The sequence below is a fragment of the Bombina bombina genome, chromosome 4 (genome assembly GCF_027579735.1).
Source record: "Bombina bombina isolate aBomBom1 chromosome 4, aBomBom1.pri, whole genome shotgun sequence".
Lineage (NCBI taxonomy): Eukaryota > Metazoa > Chordata > Amphibia > Anura > Bombinatoridae > Bombina > Bombina bombina.
The window spans coordinates 891,415,880-891,429,532 of NC_069502.1; the positions used below are offsets into that span (position 1 = coordinate 891,415,880).

At 35.7% G+C, this 13,653-nt stretch overlaps 1 protein-coding gene across 1 annotated transcript in view; it reads right to left on the minus strand.

The window, feature by feature from the left end:
• SYNE1 (spectrin repeat containing nuclear envelope protein 1) overlaps positions 1-13,653 on the minus strand; it is a 780,519-nt gene that overhangs the window by 741,748 nt on the left and 25,118 nt on the right. The window contains 1 exon segment of the mRNA XM_053711805.1: positions 718-813. Within this exon segment, the coding sequence (XP_053567780.1) occupies positions 718-813 (96 nt within the window).

Below are 13,653 nucleotides of genomic sequence, written 5' to 3' on the forward strand. Positions count from 1 at the left end.
ACACATTTTTTGAAGAGTATATACCTCTATTAATAAGCCTGATACCAGTCGCTTTCACTGCATTTAAGGCTTTACTTACATCTTTATTAATAAGCCTGATACCAGTCGCTTTCACTGCATTTAAGGCTTTACTTACATTACTTCGGTATCAGCAGCATTTTCTTAGTCAATTCCATTCCTTAGAAAAATATTTTACTGCACATACCTTAGTTGCAGGAAACCTGCACGCCATTCCCTTTCTGAAGTTACCTCACTCCTCAGAATGTGTGAGAACAGCAAGTGGATCTTAGTTACTTCTGCTAAGATCATAGAAAAACTCAGGCAGATTCTTCTTCCAAATACTGCCTGAGAAAAAACAGCACACTCCGGTGCCATTTAAAAATAACAAACTTTTGATTGAAGAAATAAACTAAGTATAAAACACCACTCCTCTCACGACCTCCTATCTATGTTGAGGGTTGCAAGAGAATGACTGGGTATGACATGTGAGGGGAGGAGCTATATAGCAGCTTTGCTGTGGGTGATCCTCTTGCAACTTCCTGTTGGGAAGGGAATATATCCCACAAGTAATGGATGATCCGTGGACTGGATACACTTAACAAGAGAAACAGTGCATTAAACCAGTTTTCAGTGGTTAACAATGAGAATTACTTATGTGTTTTTAGCTCTAAGTGTTGTATACTTAATGCCATTAAAGACTTGCTAATGTTTCCTTACCAGCTTTTGCCCAGACAAGATTTCTAGCAAGGCAATCAACTTGGTTCCATCTTTTATATCTTCAAATAGGTCATTTATCATCAGTTGAGGATTGCGCTGAAAGGCAGAAAAAAATATTACTAGTGATAAAATATTAACATCTTATATGAAAAAAAAAATCAACATTAAACGGAATATGAAACCCAATTTTATTTCTTTAATGATTCAGATAGAGCATGCAATTTTAAGCAACATTCTAATTCGCTCCCATTATCAATTTTGCTCCATTCTCTTGGGATCTTTATTTGAAAATGTAGGAATGTAAGCTTAGAAGCCAGCCCATTTTTTTGGTTCAGACCTGGGAAGCGCTTGCGGATTAGTGGCTAAATATAGCCACCAATCAGCAATCACTACCCAGGATGTTAAGCCAAAAATGGGCCGGCTCCTAAGCTTACATTCCTGCTGTTTCAAATAAAGATACCAAGAGAATGAAAAAAAATTCATAGTAGGAGTAAAGTCGAAAGTTGCTTAAAATTACATGCTCTATCTGAATCATGAAATAACAATTTGTGGGTTTCATATCCCTTTTATAAGGAACGTAAGCAGCCATGAAATGATCTTCAGAAATAAATGATGCACGTAAATACACTATTACCGCAACATAAAGAAAAAAGATAAACAAAAAAAGACAAGTTTTATTTATTTAAATCAAATTAAACCAGTACTTTTCGCTTTTGCTGTAATTATATCGGTAAAAAGAGCCTACACAATGGGAGTAGGGAAATATATTGCCACATTCCCTAAACAATAACAGATGTAGAAACAATTGTTCATTTTCAACATTTGTTTTTGTACAAGAGAAATACATTTTTGCTGTATCAAATAAACATTCAATAAACGTATAGGAAACCCATTTTTTTCTTTCATGATACAGACAGAGCATACAACTTTAAACAACTTTCTAATTTACTTCTGTTATCAATTTGTTTCACTCTATTGGTATCTTTTGTTAAAAAGCTGAAATATATGCTTCGGAGCCGGCCCATTTTTGGAGCACTGTAAGGCAGCAGTTTTGCTAGAAAGTAGCACTAGATGGCAGTACTATTTTCTGCCATATAGTGCGCCACACTCCTACCTAAGTATCTCTTCAATAAAGAATATAATGGGAATCAAGCAAATTTGATTTTAGAAGTAAATTGGAAGCTTTTTTTTTTTTATTGTATTATATGTTATTTATTCTCTGTCTGAATAACAAAATCATGTAATGTACTACAATTAACCCTTTCATGATTCAAATAGAGAATGTAATTTTAAACAATTTTCCAATTTACTTTTATCACCAATTTTGCTTTGTTCTCTTGGTATTCTTAGTTGAAAGCTTAACCTAGGAGGTTCATCTGCTAATTTCTTAGACCTTGAAGGCCACCTCTTTTCAGAATGCATTTTAACAGTTTTTCACCACTAGAGGGTGTTAGTTCATGTGTTTCGTATAGATAACACTGTGCTCATGCACGTGAAGTTATCTGGGAGCAGGCACTGATTGGCTAAACTGCAAGTCTGTCAAAAGAACTGAAATAAAGGGGCAGTTTGCAGAGGCTTAGATACAAGATAATCACAGAGGTTAAAAGTATATTAATATAACTGTGTTGGTTATGCAAAACTGGGGAATGGGTAATAAAGGGATTATCTATCTTTTAAAACAATAAAAATTCTGGTGTAGACTGTCCCTTTAAATAAGGGAAAACATTTTGGCATTTCAGCTCTGTACCTGTTTCACCAAAATTATAGTTTCTCTTGTTAAAGGAACATGAAACACAAATTTTTTCTTTCATGATTCAGATAGAGAATACAATTTTAAACAACTTTCTAATTTACTTCTATTATCTAATTTGTTTCATTCTCTTGGTATCATTTGTTGAAGGAGCAGCAATGCACTAATGGTTTCTAACTGAACTCATGGGTGAGCCAATCACAATCAATATATATATGCAGCCACCAATCAACAGCTAGAACCTAGATTATCTGCTGCCCCTGAGCTTGCCTAGATATACCTTTCAGCAAAGGATAACAAGAGAAGGAAGCAAATTAAATAATAGAAGTAAATTGGAAAGTTGTTTAAAATTGTATTCTCTATCTGAATCACGAAAGAAAATTTTTGGGTTTCATGCATGTCATATGCAGTTTTTAACAGACCCTCTATGAGTACATAAATAACAATTAATAAAATTTTAATACTGAAAAATGGAAGGGGGAGATATGTTTTGCTGTTTTCTTTATAAGCATTTATACACAACTAATGTACATAAAGAAAAATGCCTCAAAATAGATTAATTATTTTGTTCTTATTTTAGGAATACCTCACATGTCTAGGTAATGGTTTCCCAGTAATTTATAGCAAATATAGGCAAAATACTACAAGTATTGAATTATTGGTTTAATGCTAAAATTTGCTATGCTGGGACTACAAGCGTACTGTCATCCAATCCAAATGCATAAAAGTATATATTTGTAGGAACTAGACATGTCAGGGCATTTATCTAGAGGCATTTTGACACAATTAATTTTATCCTTTTATCAACAAGGGCAGACAAGAAAACTAAGGAATAAAAAAAATCTTTATTAAAATAAAATTAGAAAAAATTAACTTTACTAAAATACATTTAAAAAAAAAAAACTGTATTTAAATAAATATCAACTATTGTTTTGAAATATATGCTGATATGGAGAGAACAGGAGAGGTCAAGACAAGCCACTGTTTACAAACAAATGCCAGTCATTTATGGCATGCGATCACTGTGACCATGAGGGCACTTCATTGGGCATAACTGGACTATGAGAATTAAAAATCACTATTTAATTTTTTCATTTTTAGTTTCAACATTTAACATTCACTAGAACAAAATGCAACGTTTTGGTGAAAAAAAAAAAAGAATTATATTTGTTCTAGAGAGCATGTTTAGCCATTCAAACATAAAAATAGACATTGGTTCATCTCTACACAACAGCCAAACTTACAAAATATTTATACTCCATTCATGTTTATTTTGTATATGAAATAGCTGTTTCTGTTAATTAAAACCATAACCCAATGAAATGGGCTGAGCTTTCAGGGAGAGCAGACCTCATTAGCTTATCTCTCTACACAAAATTCTTCTTATCTAAATATACACAGTGAGACCAATATATAGAACAACTAAAAATTAAGATTTTAGTACCCATGTGTCCAACCCCCCCCCCCCCCACACACACACACACACATATTTTCTCCTATGCTCTTTTTTTATTTTTATTTTCTTCTATTTTTTTTTTTACATTTATTTTTAAGAACTAATGGAATATTTATAAGTCTGAAATTAAATATGTTAACAGACTTACATTGAACGTTTCAAATAATACCAGTTAATAGTTGCAGAATAATCGCGTTTGTAACAAGTCCGTCGGTGTCACCAGTTGCGCACGCATCCTCAAAAGAAGGTTGGCTGCGTGCGCACCCAAAAGAATCCACCTGGATGCAGTGAAGCTGCATCCCAGTAGATTCCGAAAATGGCAGGGTGGTGAAAGAATCCACCGCAGGGGGATTCTTTTACCACCCTGTCATTTTCAAAATCCACCTGGATGCAGCGTAGGCAAACCCGAAGCCTTAAAAAAAAAAATGCAACCGCCCATAAGAAATAAATAAAAAAAACACGTAACCACCCACAAGAAATATTTCAAAATATTATTGGCTGATTTGAACAGCCAATAGGATTTCAGTAGCTCTAATCATATTGGCTGACTTCAAAATTTCAGCCAATAGGAATGCAAGGTACCCCAAATAGATTGCGGTACCTTGCATACAATCTTCAGTGTACGACGGACATCGGATGAAGAGGAGCCTCCATACCACTGAGGAAAGCCACCGCTGAGGATTCATGCATCGGGGAAGACAGCTCTGCACCTCCGCTCCGCACTGCCTTTGTTACGGATGAAGATGAAGATGATGGAGCCGCCTGGAAGAAGACCTTCTCCGCCGGACTTCAGAAGAGTACCTATTTGGGGCTTAGTCTTCGGATTTTTTTTTTTTTTTTTTTTTTTTAAGATTAGGGTTTTTTGGGCTGGAAAAGAGCTGAATATCCATACAAATGCCCACAAAGTAGGGGGTGTTTTTATTTTGGGGGGGATTTTTTATAGGGGTATCAGTTTAGGTTTAAATTTTTTATTTTGGATAGCTTTGTTAATTTTGTTTCTGTAATTTTACATTTTTTATTTTGTGTAATTTTATCTTTGGGGTTTGTAGTATCTTTTTTTAAATAGACTGCCCTCTGGGCTTATCGCATAGTTATGCTATAAACTTGTTTAGCAACTGGGTACAAATGTAATTACATAATTAAGGATAAAAAGTTATATGTGAAATGGCAATAAGACTACAACTAAGTCCTTTAAGATCTCGGAGTTAGGCAAAAAGAAAATAAGAATCAACTATGTATCTAGCTTTCATGCTTCAAAAAAAATACTAATACTGTATCTGTATGTCTGGCCACATTACCTGTTTCTAAAATACCAAGCTTGTGAAAGTTGCATGCAGTGGCGTCACTAGGGTTGGTGTCACCCGGTGCGGTAAGTCATGGTGTCACCCCCCCCCCCAGAAAGCAGACACACACAAAAACACAGGCAAACACACATACAAACACTCAGACACACTTAAAAACATACTCAAATGCACACACAAACACTCGGAAACACACTCAGACACACACACAAAAACACACACACAAAAACACTGAGACACACACAAACTCAGACACACACATACAAAATATGTAAACTGCACTGCATTAATTATAAAGCTCATGCCTAGAGCTGCTCCCTGGCTCAGCAGAACATCAAATGAAAGATAAACAGAGCACTCTAAAATAAATCACTGAAGAAAAGGTTTAGGTGCACAAACTATGAAAATTCTGCTCTCTGACTCTGTTCCAAGTCTGTCAGTGCACAGCCCTGGGCCGCATGTCACTGAGCAGTGAGCACAGATAGGCAGGCAGGTTTAGGCTAGCAGCGCAACTTTGCAATCCCCACGGCACACCCACAACATTCATAGTGAAATTGGGCAGGGGAGGAGCAAAGTACAAACAAGCAAAAGCAGCCGGGAAAATTATTTGTTGAAATTGCAGCACTGGCTCAAGGGGCAAAAAAATTGTGTCTACAACTTCCCCAGTCCCACTAATGTTCACAAATGCCAGACTCTAATAAAATAATCTATGCATCTCAACATTGTATTTCTTTGAATTTCAATAAAATTAAAAAAAAAAAAAAAAAATTTTTTTTTTGGTTTCACCCCCTGGAGGGTGTCACCCGGGTGCGGCCCGCCCCCCCGCCCCCCCCCCTAGTGACGCCACTGGTTCACTAAGTATAAGTAAAATAGGGGACCAGGAAGATTATATTCATCTCAAAATCTACTATATAAGCCTAGAGTTCTAACATGTATATACAAATTATGCGGACAATTAGAACAAGGGGGTTAGCTGAACATATTTTTACATCAAATGAAGATTGACAGTTTGAACAGCATTATATTACCATGGATCTCACATTTAAACAAGGAGCTAAGACTTCTGACCCTAGGGTCTTCATTAAAAGTCCTGACGATTAATTAGGTGACACATATTGTCCCAGTGTCCCTCTTTGAGGAAAATTAAATGTGAGAGACATCTCCAAATTTTGTCATATAATGACTCAGTTAGGAAGAATTTGATGCAAGATATATTGTGAACTTATTGCTTGGGATTTTAAGGTTGAAGAGAACTAAATCTTGTATAAAAAGCAGTTCATAAACCTGTAAGCGGAGTTTATCACCCTATGCCTTGTTTACATAGAACTGGGTGCATTTTATTTGTGGGTGTATGGCTTATAGGTGTCCCAGAGCTCAAAAGGCCATATATCTAAAAGTTTTTGAGAGGATCTCCTGCAGACTCTTCCAGCTGGGCTGACTCCGCCAAATCTCATGCCTTAATCTTGTCTCCGGAGCTCCGGTCTGGGTTCAGCAGGTATGTCGATTGAAAGAATCCAGAGTCTATGACTGTCGTCCGAACCTTTACAGACTATGTGGTCTAAGTAATCGCACGGCTATGTGGCATTTATTGATCCGCTTGCATCCTTGAAAACTTGATGCCGATGTAGCGCCTGGGGCGGCAGTAGCTGGAGCCCCAGAGCTCTGCCAACCACACTCAGCATAGCGTGGATGCGATCCTCATCGTCTCTTGTTGGTTTGGTCGTGGGAGAGCGTTTTCTATGATGCCTTCAAGCTCCACCAATAGCGCGGCAGTAAAATCCATGTTCTGGTTTTTTCTTAGAGAATAGATGTATTAGACACACCAGTGTACGGTATGAAGTTTGTCTCTTTGTAGCTCCATTAACTGTATTTTAGATAGTCTGGACAGCTCACAGAGCTGTTGGTCCTGACCTATCAGAAATTAGGGAGGGTAGATGAGGGACGAGGCCGCTTAGTAGGGCTCCGCTGTGAACCTCATCTAATCCGGTCTGCTTGGCTGAGGTTTTTGGTAGAAACAATAAAATCCTGTTCCTTGGGTATTGTACTACAAAATAGCTGTCGAGTAGGGCATGGATTGCAATTCAATGGAGCGATGCTCAGCGGATTTATCAGCTCCAGGGCTCAACCAGAATTAAAAAGCAGCCATCTTGGTCGGTGTGCCCCCCCCCCACCCCTTTTTTTTTTACACACTTTTACTACTACCAGATGGAAACAAGAACTATGGAAAAAGACGGATATGAAATTAAATCACAGAAGAAATATACAGTACAGGTTTCCTGGATCCAAGAAGAGGTCATGTAATATATGACACCTTGCTTATAGTATTCCATTACTAATCTCCATTAGAGGACAGATTTAGAATGTAAAATAGACATTTGAGGAGCTTATGAATTTAGTGTAATATTATGGGATTCTGTTTCCTTTTCAGAAAACAAAATCTGATGACAGAATGTGAAAATACGACAAATATAAAGAAGGATTCAATAGCAATTAGCACTGCTCAGAATACGCATAAAGTCCAATTTTACCACTAATAACTAATAAAATAACTAAAAAAGCAAGAAAACATCTTACATTCAATGCATAAAATAAAGAAGCATAATAAGGAACATATTTACACTATTTTTATCCTTATTAGAATATGTTTTAAAGTGAATGTGACCCACTACAAATAAAGTTGTAGAATGGTGCACGTGCATTTACTTGCTCAGAATGTCACTGATGACATCACAAGCATGTTAAAAGGGGCAGTAAACACTTTAAGATTATACTATAAAATTATGTGTAGTAAGAAAAAAAAAAAAGTGATCCACACGTGTAATCGGCTACAGGGCTACATTACCTACTGCTCCTTGGTAATAATCATAATGAAGGGGTCAGAGTGGTCGAATAAAACTTGACTTTATTGTGTGACACTAAAAACAAGATGAGTAAAAGCTCTAAACATGGACAAAAAGGGGTAACAGTGCAGCAACAGCAGACATGTTTCGTGTGGCTCGACCACACTTGTTCACTGCCTGAAATAAGTGGGAAAAGTTTTATAGAGGTATATTACAGTAAAAGCAGGCAATATAAAGAATACCTTTTTATTGCATTGCTACTTTTGAATATGCATCATTTGAATTAAGAATTTTAAACGAACATGGAAGTCAAAACTGAACACATTGGGTGAGTCATTTACATGAGACATATTTGTGCAGCCACCAATCACCCGTTAGCTCCCAATATAGCATTGCTGCTCTTGAGACTACCTAGGAATGCTTTTCATCAAAGGATACCAAAAGAACGAAGCAAAGTAGAAATGGAATTAAATTGGAAAGCTGTTTAAAATTGTATGCTCTATCTGAATAACTAAACTGTTGATGAAATAAAATTAGACATAGAAAAGTGGTACCCTAAATATTTATTTGCTCATCATAAACAAAAATGTAACATTTTATTTTAAAATTGGATTTTAAAATAAATTGATCTGATGCCTGGTTAATAGATCTGATACAAATTTGTGAAATCATGTGACATGCATAATTTAAATGTTTGCTCAAATCAGAATTTGAGATCCAAAATATGTATGAGTTACAGCTGGGGTCCACAGAAAAGATTAGGAAACACTGATTTCATTAATTCATTAATTTATTTTTGTGCTAAGATGAGTCTTTCATTTAAGAAACAATTAACATTTTTTCTATATAAAAATTACTAAAGAGCTCTGCCAACTCACAAATTCTGGTTAATATTGATGTCTGCAAAAAAGTTTCCAACACACTAAGCCAACAGCAGTACAAAAAACAAAACAAAAACCATATCCGTTTTAATGTTTGCTTTGACGATTTCCCTACTTCCTTTGCATGCACTTACTTTCCAATAGGGACAACCACATGGAAATTATATGGAAATCAGTTGCAAAATGTATGGTTTTAGTCACATTTTCATTAACCTACTGCTGTTAAAGGGACATGAAACCCAAATTTTTTCTTTCATGATTTAGAAAGAGCATACAATTATAAACAACTTTCTAATTTACTTCTATTATCTAATTTGCTTCATTCTCTTGGTATTCTTTGCTGAAAAGCATATCTAGATATGCTTAGTAGCTGCTGATTGGTAGCTGCACATAGATGCCTCCTGTGATTGGTTCACCGTGTGCATTGCTATTTCTTCATAAAAGTATATCTAAAGAATGAAGCAAATTAGGTAATAGAAGTAAATTGGAATGTTGTTTAAAATTGTATTCTCTACCTTAATCATGAAAGAAAATGTTTGGGTATAGTGTCCCTTTAAGTTAAAGGAAAATAATTAAGTCAGGATATAACTGTGTCAGGATATTATTACTTTTCCTCTATCAGGGGTAGGTGATTATTTTGGCATATGCATTACATATAATAAATATAAGTATTTGTTAGTTCATATATTTAGAAAGTTTGTTTGGCAAACAAATGATACAGTTAGCAATACTGAATGTTACTTTTTAATATTAAATACACCATTAAAGGGGCAGTAAACCTAGCAAATAATGTTATATAATTCTGCACATAGTGCCGAATTATATAACATTAGATTAGCGCCAGCTTTCTAAAGCAAAGGGTTAGAGAGATATTCGAAAACAGAACGCCACTCCTGGCTCTACTGAGCGGGTCTGTTTCTTTCTCTTAAGCGCATCGTGGGCACGCTGTCTAATCACAGTGCGCCCGATCGCGCTATTAAACTCAATGTAGCTCGCTCCCGCTCTGGTCTGGTAGCACTATGTGCAGAATTATATAACATTATTTGCTAGGTTTACTGTCCCTTTAAATAAAAAAAATATATTGAAACTAACATTCAATGAACTTCAATGCACAGCTATGTTTTTTTTTAAGTCAAAATGTTAAAGGAATGATATATAGGAAAAAAAACTTTGCATTCAGACTTTTTTTTGTCATTTTAAAAGGACAGTCTAATCAAAATTAAAAACTTTCATGATTCATATTGGGAATGCAATTTTAAACAACTTTCCGATATACTTTTATTATCAAATTTGCTTTGTTCTCTTGTTATTCTTTGATAAAAACTAAACCTAGGTAGGCTCATATGCTAATTTCTAAGGCCTTGAACGCCACCACTTATCTCAGTGCATTTGGACAGTTTTTCACAGCTAGACAGCGCTAGTTCATGTGTGCCATATAGATAACATTGTGCTCACTCCTGTGGATTTACCTAGGGGTCAGCACTGATTGACTAAAATGCAAGTCTGTCAAAAGAACGGAAATTAGCGGTCAGTCTGCAGAGGCTTAGATACAACACAATAACAGATGTAAAAAGTGTGCTAATGTAAACGTGTTGATTATGCAAAACTGGAGAATGGATAATAAAGGGATTATCTATCTTTTTAAACAATAACAATTCTGGAGTAGACTGTCCCTTTAAAGACACTGTAGCATGTCTACAAAGAATAACACACAGTAGTTCATAGGAGGGCACATTTGGAGGGCAGGACCATGTTATCACTTTCGTGGGCCCAAGGAGTGTAACTATAGAGGTGTCAGAGGTCTCAAATGACAATGGGCCCACATTTCTAGGGGGCCCATCTTGCACTAGAATTAGTAGAGGCAATGCATGCATTATGCGATAGGAAGTGGAGGTGAGCACCAAATAGGCTGAGGATAGGGAAGGAAGTGCCAATTAGGCTGAGAATAAGTGATAATAGTAAATTGTTTGCAGAGATGTAAGAAAGATGATGTAGTAAAATAATAATTAAATTATGAAATTTATTCCACACAATTGTTTAAAATATCAGTGTACTAGTCATAAAATAATATAATAATAAAATAATATACAGTAGTGATAACTCATGGATCCATGTTACAATAACAATAAAATACGATAAAATTAAAAACAAAAAAATAAGCTGATAAACTTCAAAAACTGATGATAAAGGGATGGCCTAATAGGCCGAGTATCCTATTGTAGAAGGTGCACCTTGGTAAAGTCCAGATTGTAATGGATGCTCCTAAGGTTGTGTATGGTTGGTATTAATCCAAAGAGAACAAAAAATTAGGTGACAAAAAATGTGGTGTTTTAGTCAGTGTCCAATTTAAAAAAAAAAAAAAAAATCTATCCAATACTTGAAAAAATGTGGAAAAATGAAAAAAAATTTGAAAAAAATTGAAAAAAAATGTGGACTCCGCAGAGGCTGTGTGGATTGGAGGTTTTTCACAACCTAATTTGTTTTGTCTATATCGCATCAACACTGAGCCACTTTTCTATTGCACAGAAACCACCACATCACATTGGACACTTTGGATTATATTGTTACACATTTTTTGGAGGAATTTCACTTTTTGTATTATTGTTTTATTACATCGAGTGAGCAAATTTTTTTCAATTTTTTTTTAATTTTTTCACATTTTTCCACATTTTTTCAAGTATTGGATAGATTTTTTTTTTTATTTTTTATTTTTTTTAAATTGGACACTGACTAAAACACCACATTTTTTGTCACCTAATTTTTTGTTCTCTTTGGATTAATACCAACCATACACAACCTTAGGAGCATCCATTACAATCTGGACTTTACCAAGGTGCACCTTCTACAATAGGATACTCGGCCTATTAGGCCATCTCTTTATCATCAGTTTTTGAAGTTTATCAGCTTATTTTTTTGTTTTTAATTTTATCGTATTTTATTGTTATTGTAACATGGATCCATGAGTTATCACTACTGTATATTATTTTATTATTATATTATTTTATGACTAGTACACTGATATTTTAAACAATTGTGTGGAATAAATTTCATAATTTAATTATTATTTTACTACATCATCTTTCTTACATCTCTGCAAACAATTTACTATTAACACTTATTCTCAGCCTAATTGGCGCTCACCTCCACTTCCTATCGATTCTTCTTTACACTGGGTACACTAGGGTACCCACTGAGGAGAGTTAGAGGTATCCCCTATCCCCTTTTCCTCAATCTGTTTTTTGCGCAGGATATACATCCTATCTTCTTAATGCATGCATTATGCCTCAGCCCTCTGCGAGCCCCTCCTTGCAAAGCAGACCTTAGAGTCTAAGGAAACTGTATATGTTTACATATTTACAAATACGGAGTCAAGACCTCCAAGATGGGTGCCATTGTGTTGCTGAACAGAAAAAAAACTGCCACCATATCTGTACAAAAAGGCTGAGCAAGTGCATACCCTCTGGTTTGGACTAACAAAGAGAAAAGGATGATTCACAGTCACAGAGAAGCAGCTCCAACATTGCCCCTGGGGCCCAGAATGGTCTTGTTATGCCACTTATGGGCCCTAGGTAATTTTGCCTTATACCAGCCAAAGAATGCATTGTGGTTAATGTGTGATGTAAATTGTGCTGAGGCTAAGGGCTACATTTATCAGGATGCAAAAGTGCTGATGGGTTTCAGGCTCATATTTACGTACGGCTTCCTAAACCCTCTCTGCCAACTTACTAGTGGTGGATGAAAATTCAGTTTTTGCCTATGGCCGAGCGCTAGTGATGCAAGAGGGGAACTGGATCTACCTGCATAAAAATTGCTCCCTTTGTGTGTCCTAACAGTGAACCTCACACAGTGATCTGAGGCTGAGCCTATGATGCTATGCGCTCTGAAACCGCTGTCATAATAATGGCAGGTAGTGTTACTGACAAGGAGGGCGGCTGAGACAAAATTAATTGATTTTCAGCAATAAATTATCACCTATTTAAATTAAGGATTTTGGATATGAGAAAAAAAAATGTAAGATCAAGTTAAGTTTTTTTCAACCCCAAAAGATCTACATTTAAAAGTAATTAAGATTTTTTTCCTGGGCCTCTAGGTACTGTGCTTACTGTGCCTAATGGATTAGTTGGCACTGTTGGAGAGTAGTGAAAAATACCAGTTAGAAATGCCACATTCAGAAAAGGAGATTATCTAGAAACCTGGAAGTAAATACAATTTTCAAAGGGCAGGTTTTTGTGTACTATCAATTATGTTTATGTATACATAATGTCTGACATAAGGCAAGAAGGAGTGGTTTCTTTAACCACTACATGACCATAAACATATGTAAAGGTATACCTCACTTTACAGCATCTCACTTTACAGCGCATTGCTAATACAGAGCTTTGTGGAGCTGAAGTTCAGCCTCGAAAGATTTTGAAGCAGTGCTGTAATCTTCATGAGATTGCGAGAAAAGTGACTGGCACCATTTTGTTATGCGCAGTTCACTCTGTTTACAGCATTACAGCGCAATCTGTGCTCAGTAATTGTCACTATTTTACAGTAGGTACAGTATTTATTTAAAACTAATTGAATACTGTGCTGTGCTAGTGTTAAACTAAACTTAGTACTATTGCACCCATAATATATGTTGGTTCAAACATGTTTTTAAACACACTGGCAAGTGAAAAGAAAGCTAAACCCGCCTTGTTTCACTTTAATGCGGTTTTCACTT